This window comes from Brienomyrus brachyistius, chromosome 19 (genome assembly GCF_023856365.1).
Source record: "Brienomyrus brachyistius isolate T26 chromosome 19, BBRACH_0.4, whole genome shotgun sequence".
NCBI lineage: Eukaryota > Metazoa > Chordata > Actinopteri > Osteoglossiformes > Mormyridae > Brienomyrus > Brienomyrus brachyistius.
In genome coordinates, this window is record NC_064551.1 from 17,672,494 (window position 1) to 17,698,893 (window position 26,400).

At 47.3% G+C, this 26,400-nt stretch overlaps 1 protein-coding gene across 1 annotated transcript; it reads right to left on the reverse strand.

The window, feature by feature from the left end:
- On the reverse strand, window positions 1–25,829 carry ppp2r5a (protein phosphatase 2, regulatory subunit B', alpha isoform). Its single transcript, XM_048984846.1, has 14 exons — window positions 25,159–25,829; window positions 24,890–25,063; window positions 15,557–15,753; window positions 12,324–12,425; window positions 11,662–11,754; window positions 6,708–6,838; window positions 5,882–5,941; window positions 4,100–4,208; window positions 3,464–3,517; window positions 2,451–2,501; window positions 2,209–2,328; window positions 2,003–2,130; window positions 1,601–1,702; window positions 1–1,111 (listed from the first exon to the last, which is right to left on the reverse strand). Exons 2-14 carry the CDS (start codon window positions 25,038–25,040, stop codon window positions 910–912), a joined length of 1,500 nt encoding a protein of 499 aa, XP_048840803.1. The 5' UTR covers window positions 25,041–25,063; window positions 25,159–25,829; the 3' UTR covers window positions 1–909.
- Window positions 25,830–26,400: the final 571 nt, after the last annotated feature.

Here is a 26,400-nt window from a genome sequence, read left to right on the forward strand (position 1 = left end):
TGAAATAAAACCACAGTGTTATCTTTATTGTACAGAGTTGGAACCCTTAAGGTTTCCATAAAAAAAGGCTTCTGCAGACACTGGTATATGGCAGAGACCAGAATGATGCACTCTGACTGAAAGGCCACAGAAAACAGGGAGCCCCCCCCACACAAACCTTTTGAAAAATAAGCTTTTCTTAACATCACCACACTTTATAAGGTGCTGGAAAAATATAGGGCTCGTGGCTTCTTTGTGTAATCTTTTATTTATACATATATTCTGAAGAAATTTTTAAAATACTTAAATCTGTGCCCATTCGTCGATTTCACAGAGGTCAATACTTAAGTTTGTAGCTGCAGATCTTGAATATATTACAGCAGGAATCACCCCCCTCCAACTAGATTAAAATATAAAATACCCAGAGTGCACTCACGCAAGGCGCGATCTACTCCCTACCCCCAGACACACCGACAAGTCCCCGATCCCATCGGCACCCACGTTAACAGACACGGGTCGAAAACACATTCGGGACGAAGGACGTCGTCATTAAATAGCCCCTTAATTCCTAACTACAGGCAACACAATCCAAGAGGAAAAAAACATTAAAAAAAATTCAAGTCTTCGCTCGGCTTGCCGGGTCATTATGACAAAGTTCGTGTTAATGCTCAGTGAGACGGCAAAAAGCGAGCCTCCATCTCTCAGGAATCGAACACACAACATACTGGTCACACTATCATGTCCAAAAATACTCTGAAAAGTCAAAAATATGTCTCTCTATATAAATTTTCAGAAAATCTATGGCCTTGCTGGATATTCTGCAGGCTTCCTTTAATACGCTGGCGAGGGCGACGTTTTTTTTCGCTGTGTCGTTTTGTTAAACCCCCAACCCCATCCTGATGGACAGTTCTCACAAGCGCTGGTCTTGGGTCATTGGGTGCTGGTGAGGTTGGGTTCTGCTTCGCTGGGACCCGGCACATTGCCGTCGCCCTCATTGCTGTTGTTGTTGTTGGTGTTGCTGTGCAGGTTCTGCAGACCATGGCTGTTGCTCTGCGCTCCCAGTGCCTTCTTGATCTGCAGATCATCCAGCTTCTTCCACAGCTCCTCCCTCTCCTGCTCCTTCTTCTTCTCCCTGTAGACCGGGGGAGGGGGGGTGGGGTTGGTCATGGCACCGGGATGGAACAGAGATCCCAAATGAAGCAAGAGAAGGTCACAGGAGGGCCCCCCCGTTACCTCCTTCATGGGGAACATCACACCAAACAATCCTGATCCTTAACCACATTCATGCATAACTGTCCAAAGAGGAAACCAGACACAATTGCTGATTTTTTTTATTTTCATTTTTATAAATTGTAGAAAAATGACAACAGAAAAAAAACTAAATTCCATTCAAAGTTGTATCAATTTTCTTAACATCAGTGATTGTCTTTGGAGTACAAATTTTGCAGGATAATTACTGTATCCTGTTGAACAACTGACTCCATTCAAGAATTGTCCTTAGTCACCCCTATTAATAAGGTCTCTAAAGGTTATAACCCCCAAAGGATCGACATAGATGCATGTCACACTCTCTTACAAATGCATAGTCTCTCGAACTGGAAACCATTCCCGCATTGCTTACCGCTGCCTTTCAGCCTTGTAAGAAGATGTTAGCTCGTCAAACAGCGTGTTGTTCATCTCCATCATCGTCTTTAACACGCTGTACACCAGAGCTACAATGGTGCTGGAAGACAGGACGATGCGCTATGGGTTAACACAGCTTGATTGCTTTTTAGCATTTACCACTAAACAGCATCCACTCAGTCAACGAATTATTTATCAGAAAAAAGTGATGAAAAGATGAAGATGTTTCATCACCTGCTGACATACAGTTAACTCCTGCATGACTATTATTATTTACTCACCGTGTCCTTGACTAGGACTTGCTAGAACACGTGAATTGTTACCATAGCGACAGCACTTTATAAATCCTAAGGTCTAACAGTAACTGGGCGGATCCCAGCATGGGAGAAACGATACTTACCTGTTCCAGTGCTCCTTGGAGATCCGGTACAGGCTGCCGAACATGACTGGCAGGATCATGTCGATATTTTCTTCTATGAGGCTCAGTATGTACTCGTTGTTCCAGAAGTATAGCGCTCGTTCGGCTACCTGTAGAAGGAAGAGCTGCAGAAGTGAGATGGCGGGCCAGGCAATGGGATGAAGGCATCTGGCCTGGGAGGATGCTACCTGGAAGTGGGGGTTGGCCACACATTTGGCGATCTGCTTGAAGAGAAGCTCTTGGATCTTCTTGAACTGTGTGGGCTCGATGACGTCCAGGACCTCCTCAATTTCTCCCAGGAACATTACCTTGGTGGAGAAATAGCAATAAGTACAGGAACAGCAATAACATTCCTGTAAATAGTGACAACCGCGTGCACCACCAGTTATGGTGCAATGATCCCTTGTGACGACCTCCCTTGCACACATACCTCTTTCTGGCTGCAGGTTTTTGGCCAAAATTTCAGCAGACCTCGTATGACCTGCAGAATTCATCACAATGGAGCCGTGAGATGTACGAGAAGAGACCGCAAGCATAACCATGCATGATGCATAAGACAGCAGTTCTCAACCGTTTTGCACTGCGACCCAATTTTGACCATGTCAGGTGAGACGCGACCCAATATCAAGTATAGGTTTAAAATAACACTATGATCGAGCACGCTGTCACGCCCGGCTCGTCCGCTCCTCGTGTGTGCCACGCCCCCTGATTACCCACGTGTGCTTCCCTGATCTTGCCCAGCTGTGTCCACCTATTTTCGCCCAGTCCTGTCTATTTCAGTCCATGTCTTACCTTAGTTTCTTGTCCGTCATTGATGTTTGTCAATGTCAGTATTCTGTCCCGTTTTGCTCCTGAATAAACCTCTAGTTTTCCCCGTACTTTGCCTGCTTCCTGCCTGTTGCCTGCCCGTGCGATCACCCGTTTTACCCAGCGATCGCGCCCGCACCTGACACACGCAGTGCACTCTGCAATTTATGCCAGTCAATGTCTATTACATAAATCTGATTGGATGTGCCAGTGAATTTTAAATGAAGATCTTGAATATGAATAATATTCCATGAATATTTAAATGTTTGGCTTTTTGATTGGCTGAGTGTCACTACTTTTGCACTAAGCATTTGCAGACCCGAGACCTTTTAATATAGGTCATTTCTACTATTGGGCTGGGAAATCTGATCTTGGATCAGCATAGAAGCTTGCTGGCTTTAAAATGCTTACATTTCCAATTCTGCCTCACAACTCTTTCAGAAGGACCCATTGGCTGAGAATTGCTGGCCCAAGATCATGGCAGTGTTTTCATAGGCTGGCGATCATCTCACCACTGTGAGATAATTCCAAAGGTTCACTCTAGGTCTTGTGTCACCTCTGGTCTCAATGGCCAACAGCTCAAGCCGACTTTAACAGTCACATGAAAGCTTTTTTGGGAAGCTGAAGCAGACATACCGGCTCAGTGAGAGAGGAGTCCTTTTCCAAAAACTGTACCACACAATAGGCCAGCTGAAACACACAATGAAGAGGTCAGTCTCTCCGCAACAGGCTGCCTGCTGTGTGCCTGACAGACATAAAAGGCTTTTAGTAATGCTATAAATGTTGACATATTGCCAAACTGATAAACTGGCAAAAACAACAGTGGTATTCTAACCACATGGGGGCACAGTTGTCCACAAATTAGCCTGAGGAACTTCAACAAACCTGCCAAAACAAACAAATAACCGTCTGCACTATAACCGAATTTTACTTTCCTTCCTCAGTGATTCAAAGCTATATTAATAATTCCCGTCGCAGATCAGTCCATTATTAAAGTCCTTTCAAGGTGAAAGGCGGGAAATAACCCAGGATAGGGCGGTAACCCACCCACACAAACATCCATCCATCTATACCTTTGGGCAATTTCACAACTCCAATTAACTTCAGCATGTGTTTGGACTACAGGGGGAAGCTATGGTACCTACACATGCATGTTAGCAAAGTAATCAGCAAATTATTTATTGTCAGAGTGTACAAGTGTCCACATGCGTGACAATTAGAAGAGGAGCCAGGCTTGAGTGGGTGTCCAATATCACAGTAACACGGTCTCACCTGTGCATGGAACAGTGCCAGTCCTTTAGCCGTGTGCATGGGAATGAGGACCTTCAGCAGGAACTGCTTGTGTTCGACCTTCAGAGGCAGCGCAAAGCCATTGATGATGCTGGAGGGGAAAAGGGGATGGTCCTAGTTCATTAAGATGGTGGAGGAGAAGGTCACACCTTCATAAGGAGGTGGAAGAGATGGTCACAGTTCATAAGAAGGTGGAGGAGAGGGTCATAGTTCCTAAGATGGTGGTGCAGGTCACAGGAAGCTGCAGCTGAAGTCGGACGGATACAGGACCAGGTGGTAGGAGTGACCCAATAGTTACCAGATCTCTTTGACCTCAAAAAAGCAGGTGGTTTAACAGCTGCACTCTATGCACATGGAAATCTCAGACTACTGCCCTCTGCTGGCATGGAGGTGATAATTCCTCCTCTACAGCATGGTAAGGTAAAGTCACACTCAAAGGATGTGACAGCGGAAGCTCTTACTAGGATGCGAGGCTCGCGACTGTGGTGCGAGACCCCTTACAGTCTGAGGAGACTAAAGGCTAATGAAAATCAGGATGCGAGCCTTGGCTTCATCAGAATAAAAGGGACAGAGGATAGAAATATCAGATGTCGATATTCCCAACTGCCCATCACTGTGCCGGCAAAAATTAATTAGAAGTTACAGAATGTTTATCAATCTGTGTGACCGGACCATCCATCAGAAACAGGTTCCAGGCTGCGTGCCCAATATGACCATTTCAGTTTTCAGAAAGATTGACTGCTGCAGGCAACAGAAAAGCTACCAAAGACTGATGCAACCTGCAAAGGGCATATAGTTTTCCATGATGAAAACTACATGCCTACACCTTCATTCATAATTCAGGAGTAAGCGCCTACCCCTCGTCCAATAAACACATGTGTCTCGTTCATCATTAAGGAGTCAGCCTGCATCTCTCATCCAAATCGACATAAACATCTCATTCATCACTCAGGATTTCACTCTTTCATTCTTATGCTTTATCTAGATTAAAAAAATGTCTTTTTAGCTTCATGAGAGACTTAGTGTGACCAGATTTGCATCTGTGGCTGTTCGTTTATGTGACACTGCTTTAATTTTGGTGCCATTTGTCTGAAAATAAAACTGCAACCCAGATGATTATTATGTTCTTGGGGAGTTTGAAAAAGATCCAGCAAATACTTTTATAGTTACTATGTTCACAAGATCAAGTGTCTTCTGCAGCTGCCATTGTTTTCCTTAAATGCCACCCAGAGCTGCTGCTTCAATTTTGGTGCGATTTGTCTCTAAATAAAACCGGCTGTAGATAATTATTAATCATTTTGCAAAGTAGCAATGAGATCCCTTAAATACTTTTTGAGTTATCACATTCAAAAAGTCAAGTGTCTTCAGTAGTCACCCGCCCCATTGCTGACACAGCCCTGCTTCAATTTTGATGCAATTTGTGTCAATGGATGCAATTCCAGATCTTCACCTATACAATGTGTTGGGGAAAAGCACTTTTTGAGTTATCACGCTAACAGCATCAGAGTCTGTGGCGGTGAAATGATCCCAAAACCATACAAATTACCCATATAGGGAACATAACAAGGCAACAACAAACAATATTGTTTATAGCCGAACAGCATAAAACAGAATCTAGATTATAAGATAACCTGCGTTTACTTGAATGACACTGAATGATGTGTGGCTCAGCAGGTTAAGACACGGTGCCTGTAATTGGATGGTTGCTGGTTAAAAATCCACCCAGTGCCATGTGACCTGAGGGGGGAAGGGGTCTTCACTTACCTCCCCAGGATCTCCAGAAGTTCCGCTATCCCATTGAAGTGATCTGTCTCATAGATGAACCTGCCAGAGACAGAGGTATCGACGTCACACAGGCGTGTCCATCCGACATCATCCACGCATGAGATGCATGTGAGCTGCGCTACAGGGCCTCTTCTATTTGCCTCCCAGAATTGCTTGCTGCGGCGCTGAGCCGCATGTTTCCGTGCAGACACCTCAGCGTCATGGTCTTTGACGGAGCGCTCTGACATGCGGTGCTATTTTTGATTACCCACAGCAGATGGTTGACATAGACAGGACGTGGGTGGGAGAGCCTGTCAAAACAACGCTTTGTCCTCCACCCACCCGCAAAACATTAGACAGACGACGGACATTTTGGGTGACATCAAGTGCTGAGCATTATTTTTATTCTTTTGAACAGAAAACATTCAGAATCCCTGAAGATTCCTGCCTCCCCATGACTCCCAAACCCCAAGATTCTGCTGTGCATGTTAATATAAATTAACCCCCCCCCACCATGCCGGGGTGGGTGGACTGTGGGTTTCGGTTCATCTGCAGGTTACAGTGTGCGCATCACTTCCGGCTGGCCTGATGAATGAAAGGACTGAGTGCCTGTATAAGGGAGCAGAAGCTCGTGTTGCTGCAGGGAGATAAAATGGCGTATGTGTGTGTGTGTGTGTGTGTGTGTGTGTGTGTGTCTTGGGGGGGGGGAAATCACACCCTCTTTACTCCCCCGATGTGAGTGACCTGCAGCCTGAGGACTAACCCGGGTCCAGCAGGTTCTGAAAGCATTAATTCCAGTGTCTCCGCACTGGGGCCGCTGACTTACCGCAGAAAGATGTTGTTGATCTGCTTCCGGATGAAGGCTCTCAAGCCCAGGAACTTGCCGTAGATCCTGTGCAGGATGGTCTTGAGGTATTCCCGCTCCCGCGGGTCCTCGCTGTCGAAGAGCTCCAGGAGCTGTGGAGGCAGATTGGGGGATTGGGGGTGACCAAGGGGCAGGACAGAACAGGCACGATGACCCAAACAGCACAGGGAACCAGACATCTCTCTCTCTCTCTCTCCTGCAAGCAATCTCCAGTATGCTTCACTGCAACCTGCAGACACTCAACCCCTGTACCTCACTTCGGCCCATCGGTAGACAAACCGCTTTGTCACAGAGAAATATGTCAAATTTTGACTCCTCAGTCATGAGCACCTGCTGCCCTTGTCCTGTACTCCAGGTCTTGCGTTTTCATGCACGGGCGAGTTGCTTGGCCTTGTTTCCATATGGAAGGTAGAGCTTTTTGGCTACACGTCTTCCATGAAGATCACTGGATATCGCCTGATTGTGCAGACACGTCTGCATGATGAGCTTTACATCTCTCACTGTCTTTGGCCACTATGTTTGTGGTCCTCAGTGTTGCCTGTTCCTTTGTGCTTCTGCAGAAGACCTTGGGCAGCACATCTGTAAACATCTGTCTGCCTTAAAACGTCTGCCAGTGAGAGATCTTGCTGATGCAGTAAGACCACTGTGTGCCTCATTGCTGTGCTCAGTCTTGCCATGGTGTAAGATTCCTAAACTTATTTACCACCCTCACCTTCTTAGTAGGGCATTATCGTTCCGCAAGCATCTTCATTCCTCCTATACAGGGTTTCCATTTCAGTCTGTGTTTCAACCTGCATATCATATTGTTCATCATTGGTACCTGTATGCAATCACTTAAATTATGCACTAGTCTGTATGCCCATGTGTATGTATTTTGTATGTTAATTGACAAACCTACTCATGGTATTTTTGGACGCACTCACACTTTACAGCAGTTTTTCCATGACAGCCTGAAACCTCATGGCGCCGCCTGCGTTTTCACATTAACGATATAAAAGAACAAATATCCTCAAGTGTGTCAGATAATATAAATGTATCCTAAATTCACAAAGAATTTCTAGTGTAAACTGTGGAGCTTCTCTTCCGTTTCCGGCAATAGACAGACCCTGACTGATGTCCACCTCAAGATCTTTGTGTGACACCAGGAGTGTCCTGTCAAGCTTGACCAGAAGACTGTTCCCGAAAGTAAACCTTAGTCAAACTGAAGTACTTCATTACCAGTTTTTGGACTAAACCCAAGCAAACCATCATTTTAAGATGATGTAGAAAACACACAGTCTCACATCATCATCCTTTAAAATGTTCAAGGGATTGTAAAACTGTTGAAAATGAAAGAGACCAGATTTTATTTCCACTGGAAGAACAGAAGAATCCTCACAGTCGGTTTTGGAACTGATCCACAGACTGACAAACCTCATTTCTTATCACAGTAAATAATGGCCTTAGGATTCAGTGTCTGATGCGCACTGATTAACAGAAACTGTTAGTATCACTGCGTGATTCTTGAATGTCCCCGACAGACGGACCTGGGCTGGGCTGCTGGCTGTAAGGAGGTGATGTATCAGGGTTACCTAGTTAGTAATCAGCACACAAGGTAGAGAAGCAGCACAGCATTCAGCCTGTGGCATACTGCCTGGACGCCCGCCTCCGTACACACAGCTGCCGGGACAGCGCTCGTCAGGTCAGGCTCGCAGTTCGCACAGAGACCGCATGCAGTGCCACTGGCCGTTAAGGTTCAAGTGTATCGCACAAAAGAAGCCCAAAGATAAACAAATCAGTACTTTAGCTAAATGGTATTTTAAAAATGGCAACGGAAAGTATTTGACGTTTATTTTTGTTTTCCTTCAGTTAGCTTCAGAAGCAATATTTATAGTTTTTTTTGTCAGTTTACGGAAATGTTTTCGGTAATGATAACCTTGCCTTGTGTACTATTTGTACGTGGTTAGGGTTAGGTTTAGTAAAAGTCTTATTTTTAAACAGAGCATCCATACCACACTGCATAAATGTACTATCAGCTACCCCAAGCTGAACATTCAGGATCGTGGAAGGTCCGGCACTACGTTGTGCGCCGTGGCACGGCCATGTCCGTAGTGAATATGATGCAGGCCTTAAGTGGGGGGGGGGGGGGGGGGGTTCCTGGTAGAGAAGGGGCCGGACCATCATGGAAAGGTGTGGTATGGCTCAACAACACCACAGCTACTGAGGTTACACATGACAAAGCCACAAGTAAAAAAAAAGACACAGAAGATAAAGGAGGAGAAGAAACAAGGCAGGGGGGGGCTTAGGGGTGGGGGCAGGTCAGGCTTAGATTCCAGGGATCCAGGTGACAGCAGATCACTGTACCTTCCCCCAGGGCCACCACCCATTTCCAAGCTAGAAAAGGAGAGGGACGTACTGTTAGGCTAAATCAGGACGGCGAGCTCGCGGCCAGCCCCCTAACGGCCATTCAGAAAAATTGGCAGGACTTCCTGTGACTCAGGGAAGCTGTGATGTCATTGGCCGGTTCTCCTGGTGCAGCATGGCCTTCATACGAGTATCAGAGAGTCACCGCACGCCACTGAAGATGGCACCCGCCTGTTAAGCGGCCCCACCCCCACCATGCCAGTGGCCCCGTCGCGGGTGGCCAGCTTTCCCAGGGGGTGGGGGGTCTCTGACCCCATGGCTCTTCCTCTCCCCTCATGCCGGTGACGTGCCTCTGGGCCCAAAAATAGCCTGATGAGAACTCAGGACACAGGCTCTTTGTTACAGTTTCCATACTTTCATCCCTAGAGTCACAATAGCTCGTTCATTAGGATTAATGCTGAATAAGGAGGACTGCGGCAATAAAAAAAAAATTAAACATCTCCATGTGGGACGCAGGTTTATGGTACAAAGCGGACAGACCAGTCCTTTTCCCTTACATATGGTCATCAAGAGCCTGGCCAAAACCGTCTAGAGAAGAAGGGACAGATGATCTGGCACAGCAGGTCTTCATTGACACTAAAATGGAGAATCTCACACACACACACACACACACACACACACACACACACTTCTATTTGCATCTTTGCAGGGAATGCCCATCCATTTCTACGGGAAAAATCCAACCTTAACCAAAAGTAACCAAACAAAATACACACAATGTAATATATACACGCCCACACAGACACAGCCAGACACACGAAACCATTTTTCAGTAAACAACCGGCCTCAGATGGACCTGCTAAACCCCACAGTATCACTGATTATCGCGGATATGAATCGGCAACTTTATGGCAGTTGGAGAACCACGGGGGAAACAAGGGGGCAGCCCTCGGTGGAGGACCACAAGGATCCAGAACCTGCCCTAGAGATGTGCAGCGTCTCCTGGTTATTCTCCCACCATGGCTCTTAAACACTAGCTGTCAAAATAACATTGCTCAGATCTTGATATTTCATGGGTCTAAACCATTGTAAAAGAAATATTTGGGCAAAGGTCTGCTTGTTCTAAAACGGTGCAGTGAATAGCCCGATTTAATGGCACTTTGTTAATTGGATTTTCATAAACAAATGTGCTGTCCTGAAGTAGCGGCCTGCTTAAACCAATTAAGGGCTTAAATCTTGCAGGAAAGGCAGATGAAGATGGCCCGTCTTCCAGGCAGTGAAGCTCTGCTTAAGGTCATGGGTATTAGTGACCAGAGTGTCAACGGGTTCCCTGTTTAAATTTAGTCTGGTCTCATTCACTGCTCCCCAGCGACGTGTGGTACTGGTATTAATGTGTAAATGACGTGGAGGATGGGGTAAAGGGAGAGTCACGTAGGGAGGCCTGAATGGAATCAACCTTCCACACCAAGAGCTGGAGACAAAAGGTAGAATGTTCTCGAAGGGAGGTTTTAGCGTCCGCTAAAAAATAAAATTAAAATTAAGCTTCAAAGGATACAGAGAAAATTTAAACCGGTTAGCGAGTCTGTTATTGGCTAAAGTGCCAGGCTGACATCTGGAGTGCATTTTAACATCTTTAGATCATAAATGATACTCTTTGATAAAAAGCAAACACATTCACACTGAAGTGACCTGAACTGACCTGAAAGATTTCATTTCTGTAATTAAACCACAGCCACAGAGAAAGCAAAGATGTGTCTATTGTCTATTTTATTTTTTATCATTTATTACTTAAAGGTTATTGCTTGGGAAATCAGCAGATCATGAAAAAGAGAAGCTATTATCTTAAATACTGAACCATCAAAAGTATCTAAATTATCAAACACGATAAGGCCACTTCCAATAGAGCAGAGACTCTGCGTCCTGAGATTTAAACAGAACATCCTCGGTTTGGGAATCCCTCCAGTGAGCAAAGCCGGTATCTGACACTAATGGACATTCCTGGCTGGAAGGCCGCTGGTGAGCAGCTGAGGAAGAACAGGTCTCCCTCCTGGGAAACCTCCCCAGTGCTTGTGGGCAAAAATGTGAGCTGGACCCGGGTGGTGCTCGGAAGCTGATGAAAGAAGATGATCACGCCCTGCTGCGTGAAGACAAGGTTTTCATTGAGCACCGTTTAAGGTCACCGGTGAATGGAAAAGCAGCCCGATTGCACATTCAGACATTTTTTCCCTGAATTAAAAATGTGTTATGAGCAAGAGCACCCCCATATTTTATCTGTCCAAGGTTGGCTATATTCGGTTAGGTAGGCAGGTTACTATACTCTTTTTGCCCCTGGTGGGAATAACTCCTTTTAACTCCTGTGCAGCGGCTATGGCTACAGACAGCAGACTTAACCTACGACTTGAACGGCCTCGTAACTGAAACAGACCCCGTTCAATTCAGAAGCAGAAAGCACCTGACCACTAAGTAAAAAGAACCGATTTAATCTCGATTAATAAACACTGAAGTGTCCTGAAGATGCTACGAGGAGCCGCCGAGATCCAGGGTGTGGAACGTGGCGCGGAACGTGGCGTACCTGTAGGACGAACTTCTGCTCGATGTAACGTTTGGCGAGGCTGGACTGGAAGTCGGGGTTTTCCAGAAACCTCAGGAAAAAGTCGTACACCAGCTGCGGAACGGAAAAGCAGGGAAGCAGGCTGCTTCACATATAAACACTTAAAAACACCAGGAAACTACTAATGCCCTCTTCGCTGTTGAAATTTTCAGCCGTAAGTATATCTTGCTGAAATGATCAGTATAAATCAAAGAGAGAGCAATGCAGGCAGATGTAACTGATTACACATCAGGAAATCGTGATAAACTCAGTTTTCATAATGCACCCGTGCAAATATTCATCTGCATATTAACGTCTTGTAATACAAACCCTTAACTGAAAGCGTATTCCCTAAACACTCAGCCCTTTCACCGATATCATTTCCGGCTTCAGAGTGTATTTATCTGACTGATCATGGAGAGAGAAAACCCTTCAAAGTTTACATTAATCTCACTTAAGTCTTATTGAAGAGTCTCTACACACACAAAGGGCAACAGCATTGAAAGCATTTCCGATATAAAGAACATGAGATGACCTATGAACTTTGCTAGAACCAGCAGGTGCATGTGACCAGGCATGCTGCTAGAGTGGAATGCCAAGACCCTCTCACACCAAGACCCCCAAATGCCATGATAGTTCTTCACCTGTATGTGGGGCCATGAGGCCTCAAGGGTGGGCTCATCCTCCTCTGGGTCAAAGTCTGGGTTCTCGCTCGGAGGCAGCGTCCGGAAAAGGTTGGTGCTTATCTGCAGACACAGGATATGCCATGTGTAGCACCTCTTACTGCTACAGCATCCAGGCAAATTAAGCGTCGTCCGAAGCCAGTTCCACAAACAGATGCAGACTAATCGTGCTCCAGGTCACAGACCTATCAGGAGCTCGAGGTCCCGAACAATGTAAAATTAGGGTTAAAAAAATATTTTTGTCACGATGGTGAAATAAAACCTCTCAAAGGAAAACAAATAAAAAACCAAATGTTTGTTGCATTAAGAAAAAGGAGAAACACAGTAAAGTCACATCTTCCAAAGAGAAATGAAATATTTCACCTTAAAGATTGTATGCAACACATAAGTGAAAAAGGTGGAGCGATTCAAACCTTGGGTAAAACCTTGCATCGAGACCCACAAGTTGCCCTATGTCCTTATAATATCCTATAATATCCCTCTATAGGGGTTCAGACTTGGTCGCATTTCAGTCACTAACACAATACATCACAATGATGTACAATACATCAGCATTGCCCGATGTTTGTTAATCAAGTCATCAGCCAACACTGCCAAACATTTAAACTTCAATCGATATCCAAAGTTAGCAGCACCAGAGCTAAAGAATTAACTGCTAAAATTGTGGCAATGACTGCATTGGACCATCGGCCACTTTCCATAGTGGAGGACGAGGAATTTTGTTGACTTATTTGTCGCTTAGAACCTCGCTGTGGTCCCCCAATTCAGCGCTACTCAGCCGACGTCACACTGCCCGAATTATACAGTGCAATGCTGTCGTTACACACATGCACAAGATCTTAAGAAGTAGCAAGACCAATTTCAGTTTCACTACAGATTTATTAAGTTCGGAGGTCAGCCGATTATCGGTATCGGTAACGTTAGGCAAAAATAAAATCTGTATTGGGCAAAATTTCCACATTGGCACAGCACCATTCCCACAGGGAAGTGATCATTTTGATTTTTGATGTAAACACTTTCAGGACACATAGGTCTCCGACGTGCACTGGAATGCTTACTCAGTCACACCCAAGACGAGGAGCAGCAACTCGTAGTAATTAAGCAACAAACAGACAATGTAGTGTTAGGCGTGCAGTAGCACAATAAGGAACAAGTAACGCCCAAACACACCACAATTCACATGAAGAGCAGGGTGCAGTAACCCAGCCCAGCTAAGCATGACATGGACGCTTGGGGGGTGGGGAAGAGGCTGCTCCTGAATCTCTGGTCAGTGTTTGGAGGCCAAGAAAGACCAGCTTGTGGTCAGGCCTGTAAAGTTAGCTGTGAATGTGCTCGATCTATATCCAAGCAAAGATCGGGAGCTGGTACGAGTAAGTGTGGTAAAAATGTGGCGAGGCTGTGCCGTGTGCTGGAAGGCCTCCTTGGGAGCAGAAACGTCGCAGGTGATGCCACCCCCCCCCCAGGACACCTTCGTTAATAATCTTAACTGCCGGAACCACTGAAGGACTCCCTGCCTGGGAGGGGGCTTGCATGCTAGGAATCTTGAGGGAATCACCTGGGAGGATCCTTCCTACAGTGATATTACTGGGTATACTACCCCCCACCCTTGTCAAATACCGCCATCAGAGAGCATGTGGGTCTCCTACATCTGAACACCACCCTTAAATTTCCACAAAATCCACAAACAGCCACCGGATCCTCGAGGTGCTACCATGACAAGGATGGGGCAACGTGGGCATGGACAGTCCAGAGGGCTAACGGCATTATCGCCTTCCATTTTACAGAATGGATTTTATTTAGGCTGAGCAAAGACCCACACCAAATTCTCCTTAAAAGAACCTTTCCACGCCCAGTACAAATTTCACGTTTTATCTGGAACTTTCTGATCAGTGACTATCGAACTGGTCAGTGCAGCACAGTAAACATGGAGACTGGTTGCGTCAATAGCCTGGCTTTAGTTTCCAAAGCAACAAGGTCAGAGGGTGGAGCTATGGGAGAATAGCAGTGGAGGACTGCAGTGACAGGACCCAGTGAGAATTTAGAGTTCTGCTTGAATTTCTTTCGTAGAAGATTCCCAGACAGCATTTGCCCCTCATATGAACCTCACATGACACATGCATGTGTGGGTGGATGTAATGTTTGCCTGCAGCTACCTGAAAGCTAATACTACACCGACCCGGTGAAGCCGGGAGGTACTATTATCAGCTGGCACTGAAGCCACAGTTGCCAGGAAATTAATTTACTGACTGACACTTTAGTCTCTGCTGAAGGGGAGGGCATGGTGTTGTCATGGTGACTGGGCTTCATACAGCCAGATGCAAGCAGTGGTCATGGTTTCATAAGTCCATCACAAACTTCCAGCTGGAAGACAAGATGGTGTGGTATGAGGGGGCAGGGGTGGGGGGGTCCTGTTTGACCCCGAACCGTGCTGGACCATGATGACTCAGGCAGTACACTGCACACATTTCTGAAGTGTACATGCGAGCATGTGTGCTATTTCTTGGTTATACAACCCTCAAGGTAAGCTGCAGATTGTTCATTTTAAAACATTTTCCACACAAGCAACATTGTGCCTCAAAAGACTGAAAAATCCGAGCGGCAAATAGCACGACCATCAGAGAGCCAGACCTGCATGTCCCTGACACTTGGAGTGTCTGCAGAAAACCATCTGCCTGTCATTGCCAGGGAAGATGATGGTGATCCTGACAGCTTGAGGGCAGCTAGAAAACCAAAGCCTCGAATAACGAGGAGGGCAAATGCAGACGCTTTCAGACAGGGGATGACGGATGGGAACACGAGAAGAATTTCACACTAGCACCTGTAACAGGATGTTTCACAGATTTACTGACAGTAACCTGTAAATGGGAGCAGGTCAAATGAAGAATGTAAAGGGGCTTGTCCATTCAAACAGGAGACAAGGGTCTGAGGGGCTCCTAAATGGGGAGGTTTCCCCACATTCAACTATCACATGCTGAGACAAAGGAAACCTCAACAAATCATCAGACCTACTTGCCTTATACTTCCTGTTTTGCAGTCATGACAAGATTTCTCCTGCATGCACCTCACACCCTTTTAGTCTTTTCCTTCTGCTAGAACCTGACCACAATCACCCTAGATGATTTTTCATCTTCCTTAAACACACGCAGGTGCCACGAAGGGAGGCTAAATCGTCATCAAGGATGAGAAGCACCTACCATAATAATGATGTCTGGGTACGCAGATTCCACCAGTATACCCCTGCAGGAGGACATGTACTCCACCAGCTCGCTGAGAGCTGCCCGCTTGATCTCCTTGCTCTTAAGGTCGGACACAGAGTCAAAGTCGTCGAAGAGCGTGCAGCACTGCTGAAGCTTCTGGGTGAAGAGCTCCTGCTGCTCGGTGGAGGAGGCATCTGGAATAGAGGTGGAGATCATGAGAGCAATATGATCAACCATGGCGTCTGCCACTGCGTCAACCACATGGTCTACTACGGCACCTACTGCAGGGTCTACCACGGCACCTACTGCAGGGTCTACCACGGCATCTATTGTGGGGTCAACTATGAACCCAATATGGTCTGAAAATGATTTCAGCATAAGGCTGCAACACAAGAACATGTGAAAAGGGTGAAGGGACCTGAATACCTTCTGAATCCACTGTACGACTGGGTCTTGCAAAAAGTCAACAGCAGAGGTGACCACACGGACCTAGGGTCTGCTAGAGAGCCAGCTAGGTAGTCTACCAGGAAGCCTACCACAGGGTCAACTGCACGGTCTACCACAAGGTCAACCACAGAGTCTACAATAGGGTCAACCACATGAATTCGGGCCATGGCATGACGCTGCATGCAAAGCATAATCACATGCGAAACAAACTGTATAAAATATCAAAAGGCTTTGTGGCGTTATAGCATTGCAACGATGTTTTAAAAAAAAAACAATATTAAAATCATTCATCTGGGCAGCTGCGGAAACGTCGTAAATAACTGAATGGGGAGACATTGAGTGCCTTTAATAAAAGTCTGCGCGGATCAGATGCCCCTCAGTGTTAAAACGGATGCCAAGCCTGACCCCCAGCCAAGCTATAAACAGTGTCTGGACGTCTTCCAGCACACAAAGCGATATAGACACCACTCACAGCAGACTTGGAAGACAGTTTGGGAATGTCTGGATCAGTGTGTACGATTCATAGCTCACTCTCAGTCCGTACAGGGAAACTCATGTTTCATTATGTAGTATTTTTAGGCATCATATCATATACTAAACACACGTTTTTTTTGGCTAGGAGACATCTTGCCATGTTTAGAATATGAAGCCAGATATTAACTGGACACTGCTAGATGTCATTTGACCTGTTTTGCATTCTAGTCATGGTTACCAGGCTGAGAACCGATCCAAAGTCCTTCAGAGACCAATGTTTGGAACACCTACTTAGAAATGGAAAGATTGGTATGGAGCACGACGCACAAACTCAATGCTTCCACTTCTCATGTTTTCTGAGCTCATTCCTATACGCAAAACATTTCAGTAGCTGAGTGATTTTGAACATCAGCCCAAATGTTTAATGCTCATTATGTTACCTCCTCTGTGCTGGGAGCCAATCACGCCAGTGGACATGAGTGACGTTCCCAGGCTAACAGACAGCGTGGTTCTGCCAGGTCCAGGTCCAGTGAGAATTGGGGAGAAGACCTGAGGAGGCGCCAAGTAGATCTCAGAGTGCCAAGGGGCAGCCGTCACCATGCAAACAGCATTTGTAGAGTGGTGACCTACAGGGGGCTGATGTCAAACCCAGTTCAGATCCCTTTTCAGACAAACCACACTCTCACACTTTCACTGGGCCAGCGCAGGAGTAGATCGGGGGTCGTGTGTGGCTCAGTGGGTTAGGATGCTATGTCTGTGATCAGAAGGTCGCTGGTTCAAATCTCTTGCTTGGCAAAGTGATGTCACAATGGGCCCATCAGGAAGGCCCTGAACTCCATGGTCAGACGGTCCACGGTCTAATTCAGAAGCTGTTTCGGATAAAAGCATCTCTTAAATGATAAAATGTAAATGATCTGTAACACACTACCGAGCTGTTGTACCACCACAGCTAGTAACACACACAAGAAGAGAGACACACAAATTAGTCTGAGAACCGGGCTTGACCGGAACATGGTCTTGGGCTCCTTAGAGCTCCAGTGCTAGACCCGCATGACCACTGGAAAACCCATGAACTAAGTGCCTCATGAAGTATAAAGAGTGAGCCACCCACCAAACAAGTAAAACAAGTCTGGCTTTGGCAGGGACTACAAGTTTCATTTGGGCAATTCTGGTGAAGAGAGCAGCCTGACTGGTGAAGAACAAAGGTATATCAGAGGTGTATCACAAGACCATGCTGTTCAAACACCGAACATCTACCGGAGGGAAGAAAACCCAGGTCCAAAAGCCTGGCAGAGGTTCCGATATCCTTGGGTCAAGTTCACAGGAAACAAATACCTATCCTGAGTAACCAGCGCTGAGCGCCACTTCGGGGCAGTGTTCAGGAAACAGTCAGTGCTTTAGGAAAAAGGCCAGTGCTGGCAGCAGTGTGCCTGTAGGGGGCACACTGAGGCTCCCAGCCCCCAGCTACCACATTTATACAAGAAAACTACCACACTGGAGAAGGATAATTAATAATAAGAATAAGAATGTCATCACACCAGGTTAGGATGCCCCACTGACACAAGCCAGTAAAACTGGACTATCTTCCTCATTCACACTCTGCCCCAAACGTTCATGTGCTAACAGCAGGAAAGATGCCAGCGGCCGTAAGCAAAGTGTTTTACAAGAAAAAAAATTAAATGTGCAGACTTGCCACCATCAGACACACAGTTCTGTTTTAACACAGGAAACGGCTTTTTTTGTGCGGTTAACAAGATAACGTGAAGGAGAAAGCGAAAGAAATACCCGTAAGCACTTCCCATCAGAACCGCCCAGCCGCAGCCTGACAGATCACACGTGTGGCACAAAGGACCAGACAAACAGGTAGATCATTCCCAGGGAAATTCGCCATCAGCAGCGCAAAGACTCTTCTCATGACCTTGAAACAGGCCACGGCTTATTAATACTTAAGATTTTCATGGGAAAACAAGCCTCAGGTGAAACCAAGAGCAAAACCTGCAGCCCCAGAGTCACAGAAGCCAAAATACTGGACCATGTGGTCCCAGAGTCAGCAAGGAAAAATAACGAGGCCAGAGTCGCCAGAGGAAATTATGGGGACACTCACTACGGGCCGGAGTCACCAAGGCCAAAACACGGGTCCCAGTGAGGAGGGCAAAACCAGCTGAAGCTGACGAGATCTGGGGAAGCTGGGGAGATGTGACGCGTGTCTGACGACAGGAAAGGGGGCAGCTTCTTCACCCCCAACTGCTTTAATGAATAGCCTTCAAAGACAAAGACCGCCATCACCTGAGGTGCCAAAGCAGGTGCTATCACCCAGATGGGGGGGGGGGGGGGGGGAGACCCCAGAAGAGGGTCTCAGGGTTTGGTCAGCTGTCCTTTCCAGTATGCATGCTTTCCCCCGTTCATAGCAATAAAGCCAATTCTATTGGGAGGATTCATGCACTCCTCTGTCTGTCTTCCACCCCACGGTGGACCTCTGCTCCGTCATCAGCTACCTAAAGGCGTCCTACTCATGTTCCCCACGCAGCATTAAAAAAAAAACCTGTCGGGCGAGGTGCATTCATTCAATTCAGGGTCATTTCTGCTTCAGATCTTCACCAACAGACCCATGCTCCTAAGTGCAGGTTCCCGTGACGGAGCACAAACATCAGAAGAGCAAGCTCCATGAGGATATGCCAGGCCTGGGGGAGGGGGCTCGCTGGCCGGCTCTCCTGAAATCAAAGTCGCAGCTCCAGATCGCTGCAGTGGCCTTCTAGCTGGTCTGGGGATATTCACAGCACACAGCCCCGCTCCCCCACCCGTCAAGTCCGTCTGGGTGCACTGTCACTGCTGACGATATTTATGTCCTGCTGACACGGTCCAGCATCCCTACTAATAATACACTGCGTTGAGGGGGCTGGGACCAGCATAGTGAACAGCAGAGGGGATGTTCGGATGCGCACACACACACCATTTGCCTCCTCCCCCACTTCAATGCCAAATTACTGGCTTTCAGGAAACAAATGTTAACAGGTGCGGGATGAAACGCACCTTTGGGCTCGCCTGCGGCAGGGCTTATGCACAGGAAGTACCTGAACCGTCAGGCATTCATGCCAGAAAGAGGAAGTGAAGCCTATGAAAACCCACAAGCGCCTTTAAAGAGAGCAGATTTATGCCCCCTTTGGGTCACGTGACACCAGCACTCCGCGAGATCCAAAACAAAACTGCCGCTCATCTGCGAGGACCTGCAGCGGCGGCGATCACGTGCCTGGCCGGGAGAGGCGCACATGACGCCTGGAATTCCAGTTCACCCTGCAGCCAGTAACGAACAAAACTAGTCAAAAGAGCAGCAGGCAAAACGAAGAAAATGTCAAGGGGCCCTGGAGCACAAGAAGGACAAAAAGTGCTTTAACAGCAGACACAGACAGTGAGGAACCCCTAACCGTAACGATGAGGGAACCACCACAACTACTGTTCATTTGAAGTTTGCTTTTGATGCTGTTGATGATGAAGGGTCAAACCCCGGAGTAAATGGGGTTAGGGGCCTTGGGATTTGAACCAACAACCTTCTAATCACAAGCACAGGGTCTAAACCTATGGAAGTCACAGAGCACCCCCAAGAGAGCCGAAGCCTGATCATTGTGAGTGGGCCTCTGTGACAGGTGGCCAGCAGGGGGAGTCTGGCTGGCAATACCCAGAGAGGGGGGGGGGGAGGAGAGAGAGAGGATGGGAGAAGGAGGGAGACCACAGGAACCATCAGAAGCGTGAATGAGACCCAGAGCTAAAATAAGCTTCAGATGCAGCGCCTGTCATGACGCCATCGAGTCTCAACCCTTTAATTAACTGCTGCCCTTTAAATGGCTGAGGGTGGAATTATAACAGGGGGCAGCAAACAGCCTGCCTCTGCACCCCCTTTCAGGAAGGGAGAGGAGGGCCCCTAGCAGCAGGCTAAGCAGAGCCACAGGAAATGTCTGCCACACCACTACGCATTTATGCTAATTTTATTAGAGCTGTGACGTGATGCCAGGGATCCAATTTACAGACGAGAAAAAAGCCCCCCCAGGGCTGGACTGGGAGCCCAGACATGCCGTGGGGGGACATAGCGTGAGGCGCTGGCCTCTGCCGTGTTAGAGGCAGACACACACAAAGGGGACCGACTTTTCTGAAGTGTTACCCCACAAATTTTGCCACGCCATGTGTCCCGGACAGGCACCCATCTACACAGACCGAAAAAGCAAATCCGGCTTCAGCGTGAGTGAATCCTGTTCACAACACCCCAGTGACACGCAACAGCACAGGAGTGAATCACAGCCAGGAACTGTGAGCAGAACGCACCACTCCCAGGAAAACAGCGAAATCTGGAGGAGGAGAGCCTGTCGACCTCCGTGGGCATGCACAGGAGCAGCACGCTTTGGAGAGCCACGTGCAGGACAACAAGTGGGAGAAAACTACACAGGAGGACCACATACAGGATTACTAAGCTACAAATGAGGCTGCATTCCTTAAGTTCCCTTCCCTCAGCGGAAGGCGGGCCTGAGAGCTCCCTTCCCTCAGCGGAAGGCGGGCCTGAGAGCTCCCTTCCCTCAGCGGAATGTAGGCCGTCATAGATTAAAATCCACTTAATCTGAGGCAACACAAAGCTGATGACGAAAGGACTGTTATTCAACAAAGTTTTCCTCATTGTTTCCAGTAAAAACATGGACTGCAAGTATGCCTCCTCCACTTTTTCCATTCTCCACCTTACTGACTGCACATCGGTGACCTGCAGGTCCCACATTTCATTGCGATTAACCACTCAACCTGAATAAAATCCAATATCCAAAGCCCACTTAGAGACCAAAAAAAATCTGCCCTGTAGGAATCCACAGAGCCAGAAATATACAGCAACCTTGTCAAATACACGGTTTTGGTCATTGGTGAGTCGGATGTGAACGATTAAAACAGGAATGTCTTCCAGCTTGCCGAAAGACAGCAGAAACTCGCAGGCAACACATAAGCAAAACACAAGGCTGAACATGATTCAGATCACATATATTAATGAGTGATGCATGCTATACCTTTAATATTAAAAGTTTCACGTGTCTTTGTGACCGTGGAATCTCACAGTAACCTTTAAACTATCCAGCGCTGTTAATTTTGCATTGTTAATAATGTGTCCCAGGCATAGCGCTCCCAGTGCGTACAGTAGCAAGTTTGTACATACAGGGGGCATAATTTGGATGACTTGTTAATTACATAAGAAGGTCTTGCTAGGAAACTACAAAGTACTTTAACGTGTACAGTACAGTATGTTTAGAAATTGGTAAATCGTTCGCGTTATTGTTCGGGCACGCAGATTTATGGGTTGAGGTTAGCCGCCCCCCCCCCACGAGTATATTCACAAATTTTCACATTCATGGGAGTCTTCTGCCCCGAACGCATCCGAATATGAAGGGGTTACTGTACATTATATTTTATTACACTTGATTACAAGCTTGAAGTGCCGGGGAAAAGCTCCTGCATCAGCAACAGTCCTCAGAAAAACTCCAGCTGCAGGTATGATGGCTTCTCTACCACAGTAAGGGAGGGGCACAGGATGGGGGCCAATCCCCCAGATGGTCTGAAACAGCAGGCTATCATCCATCCACTTTCCATACCCACTTGTCCTATTCAGGGAGCGGGGAGTCTGATGCCTATCCCAGACACTACAGGTAGAAGGCAGGGAATAATGCAGGATGAGGTACCAACCCATCACAGGGCAAACTCACACATCAATCCCTCATACATGAAACCCCCACTGTAACACAGGAAGAGCAGGGTGGAGACTCGAACCACTGTCCCAAAGGTATGAGACAACAACACTAACCACTGTGCCACCCTGCTGCATGCATTCGCATGTTTGTTTGTTTAATAGACGCTTGTATCCAAAGTGAAACAATTTTCAGAAAACGGAGTCAGCCAGTCCTTAAAGCAATTTTGGGGGGGGGGGGGGGTGCAACACCCCAGCAGTGAATTCTGGGATTTGAACTAGTGACCTTCCTGTCACCGCAACGCGACAGTGACCTGACTTGCCGAGCCACAAATCAGAGCCCATCGTGACTGCAGCAAAAGTGACACCCTGAACCACGTGATGTAACCAAACCACCCAGGCGATACCGAGGGAGCTACAGGTCCGCTGGGCCAGGGAGCCGGTCCTTGGTCTACATCTCATTCTAGGAAGGCAAAAGCAAAGCTGGCGCTGTCAGAATGAGCCTCTGCATTTGGCAGCATGTCTGAAACACCTGGAGAGAGGTAGGCAAGAAACCCACCCCACCCCCTGATACAGTATCTCCTATTCTGGGAGGACTCACCCAAAGAAACAGACATGTGACCACAAGAGCTGCTAGCCCATGTGCCGACAAACGCGAATCGCTCCGGAGGGTAAATCTGCGGCACGTTTTCACACGACTGCTAGATTATGGTAAAAAAAAAAAAAACATAATCCCGATCATTTTGGTCAGTATTAAGATCACAATTATTTAACACTCCCTGTTAAATAATTCTGGAAATTATTCGGAAATATCGTGCATTTATTAAGTTTTAACCCCCCCCAACACTCTGGACCTGCTGCAATGATGGCAGACCCTGCACCCGGACCCCAAACTCTTTGTGCGACTTAAAGAGAGCAAGATAGGGTATGAGAAAACTGATGAATTCTTTTGTATTTCTGCAAATAGCAATTTCTCTGCCCTATCCTCTCCTTCATGGTGATCGCCATCAGCCTGTCTGCCTTCACTACTTTCTGTTTACTACTCCGGCTTGGTGGCTGCTGACGGGGGGGTAAGGGGCCTGCACAGATTGCACTGTAATCTCAGCATTACGTAACACGCCGTGGTGTTTATTATGGGTACAGGCAAACCAAATATGGCCAAAAGAAAGATATGGCAGGCATTTTTAGCCAGCCTGTGGTAAACACTTCCAGACAAGTGGCGTCCCTCCCATTTCTCCGCTCTTTACAAGCGTTCGTGTCTCTTCAGGCCGTCTGACTGACGTGCTCAGACTCGTTCCTGAAAATGTCAGCAATTTTTTCCCCTCTCGCAATATGAAGTGCAGATAAGATCTTGCAAAAATTCCTTTCTTGCATCCATACAAATAATCAAGTTAGACCTGATAATTTTTTTTTAAAATCCAAATTATAATGCTTATTTTTAAATGCACATACATGCATGTCCCTGTAGAAGCCCAATAAGACACCGAAAACGCCCCAATAGAGCTTCTGGTTTGGAGACCTGGCTGTTACTCTAACAGCAGAGCCAGTACATGGAGAATCAGAGAGGCATCTGTGTTGGTCCCAGTTCTGCCCGACTCACTTTACGGTTTCTGTAACACTAACACACATCTCACCCGAAAGGAAGCTTTTAATGTGGCGTGAGGCGGCCGTTTCAGTGCAGATATGGTAAAAAACACAGCCATCCATCAAACTGGCTGTTGGCTAATGAACAGCAGACAGAGAAGTTCCTCAAATCTGCAGCAACTTCAAGCAAAAGAAAGCGGATGACTGAAGCCTTTTTTGATATCTTTTACAGCAGGAACACACTGACTTTTTGGGGACGGAGGGGAGATGCCAGCTTTTAGGGTACAGAAGTGGCACACGGACTTATTTCTCAAGGTGGCCGTATATCTCCACACCAAAAACTAAGGGACAGCTGATGATGTAAGTTTCCAGCACAGAAACTGGACCGAACCGACCACAACCACAGGACACTAGCAGTATCCGTGGGCCCAGCACGTGACCGAGGCAACTGCATCTGCTAAACTAAATATGTGAAACTGACCAATGGCCCCAGCATTTCTACATCCTTGTACAGAGACACACGGGGAACATGAGGTTTCCACAGGTGTGGCCACTATAGACAGATGAACAACCTGACCAGTGAACAACTCAAACAAGTGATCAAGGGAAAGCAGCAGGGAGGACAGAGACGATCTCTGACGAAGATGGCAGCACAGGGCGAGCGCTAGTCAAGGTAGATAGTGGAAGGGAGTGAACACGCAGCGCCATGTGCCCGGGGCGCCCAGACTGCGATCCACAGCAAGAGGATACATGCGAGGGGGAAACACTAACACCACCCAAAAACAGCACCCAAAACATATGGGCTGGATCCGCAAGTAAGCGGCAGGCGCAGAATCCATCAAAATAATCACCCTTTCGGACACTGGCAGTAAGTTATGCGCAGGTTTCTCCCACATTAGCTTATATTAACTTTATAGATCCCCGGGGGAAAACGCATAAGCATCGGCAAAACAAATGAAAAAAGTACACAGAACAAGAGAGGAATCCTGAAAAGCAGTGTATTACGGAATATCAAAGCATAAGTAAGTGCACTGCTAGTATATGGGCGGTAATCGGTGCGGATGACAGGGTGCGGATGACAGGCTGCGGATGCTCGGCCGCTGCGGCCGGCCGCCTACCTGTGAGTCGAGGCAGCTCGCACAGCTCCACCAGGCTGCTCTGGCTGCGGAACTGCGAGGAGCCCTGGGACCGGCGCTGCTGCCGCTGCGCCTTTCGCACGGATTTCCGCGTGAATCCGTCCACCTTCTCCGACGCAGACACCGCCGACATTTTGCTGCGCTTTTTTCCTTCTTCTTCAGAACACGAAATAAAACAGCACTAAATAACAAAACGCAAAGTAAAAAAAACAACAACAAAAACTCACTGCGGTGATATTCTACCTACGCACCCAGTCGTGGGTAACAATGTCGGGGGCGCCGCGTATTATAATATACATTAAAGAAAAACAACAATAAGAAACAGCTTAAAGTCCCAAAAACGGTCGAGCTGCTACTGCCATCCGAGGAGCCGCTCCGGCACCGGCTGAGCTTCACCCTCACACGGGGTAAAACGAATCCGCCGGTAAATAAGACAGATTCGGGTCCGATCCAATACAGTAGATCCACAGGTTATCTAAAAAATATATATATATATATATTTTTTTTTAATATATATATATATATGCGCCAAAAACGGATATTTTATATGCGGAATAGCAAACAGTCCAAAAACGAACAGGCTCTAGGTGATTCGTTAACGCACTCGAAGACCAGCTCCGGGACAGTCGCAGGTGCCGGTGAAGCACGCCGTCCTGCGGCGCAATCGTCCGGCTTTAATCCCCTGCCGCGCAGAGCCCGCTTATTTACGGTAAAAGTTGCGGGGGAAAGCGGCATCAGACCGAGGCAGCCTGGAACCACCGGCGAAGAGCAACCGACGGCCCATCTCCCGCGCGCGCAGCCGGTTCCATGCTCATCTTTAACGCGCTTTTCGACACTCCGAACTTCTCCAGCTAGACCAGACACTCCGAGGCCACGAAGCGCAGCGCTCCGCTCCGGGCTCTCAAACGTCACCCAGCAGCCTCCCCGACTAGCGACACGCCGCCGACGCAGCGCACTTGGGCATTGGGCGCCGTATTTGACAGGCACTCGAGCCGTCCAATCAGAGCCTTGTGCCCAATAGCACAAGCCTACGGTGCTTAACTACGTACCGGGCCCCGTGAAACGTGTGCAGGAGCCGCCTTGTATACAATGACACTAACGGAGGCGTTGGAAAGTTAGCATTGTAAACACGTTGTAAATACATAACCACGGAAGCATGATAAATGATCCTAGCAGACAATAGGAAACGGTGTATTTGAGTAGACATTTTCAAAGGCATATTGGAATGAGACATCCGAAGGTGCAGTCTGTAATCTGACACAGTAGAGCAACTGGTCTTAACAGGTGTGAATTGCCCAGCACTGCATATCCCTGAAGTGCAAATAGCTGTACTTCACATTCCACTTACTACAAAGCCAGACACTTTCCTCACTCATTTAGGGCAAACAAAGCAACTTCTGAGAAAGTGTGACCTACGTCACGTATACAGCATGAAAGACAGTCAAGGAGAAATTTGTGAGTTTTGCGGAAGCAAATATGCATGAATTACCAAT

Bases quoted from the DNA above. Each gene is read 5' to 3' on its own strand.
- ppp2r5a (XM_048984846.1), bottom strand. From the start codon at position 25,040: ATGTCGGCGGTGTCTGCGTCGGAGAAGGTGGACGGATTCACGCGGAAA. The intron at 12,426-15,556 runs GTAGGTGCTTCT...CTGTGTCTGCAG, and splicing joins ACCCAGACATCATTATTATG to ATAAGCACCAACCTTTTCCG. The intron at 4,209-5,881 runs GTAAGTGAAGAC...TTTCCCCTCCAG, and splicing joins CTTCTGGAGATCCTGGGGAG to CATCATCAATGGCTTTGCGC.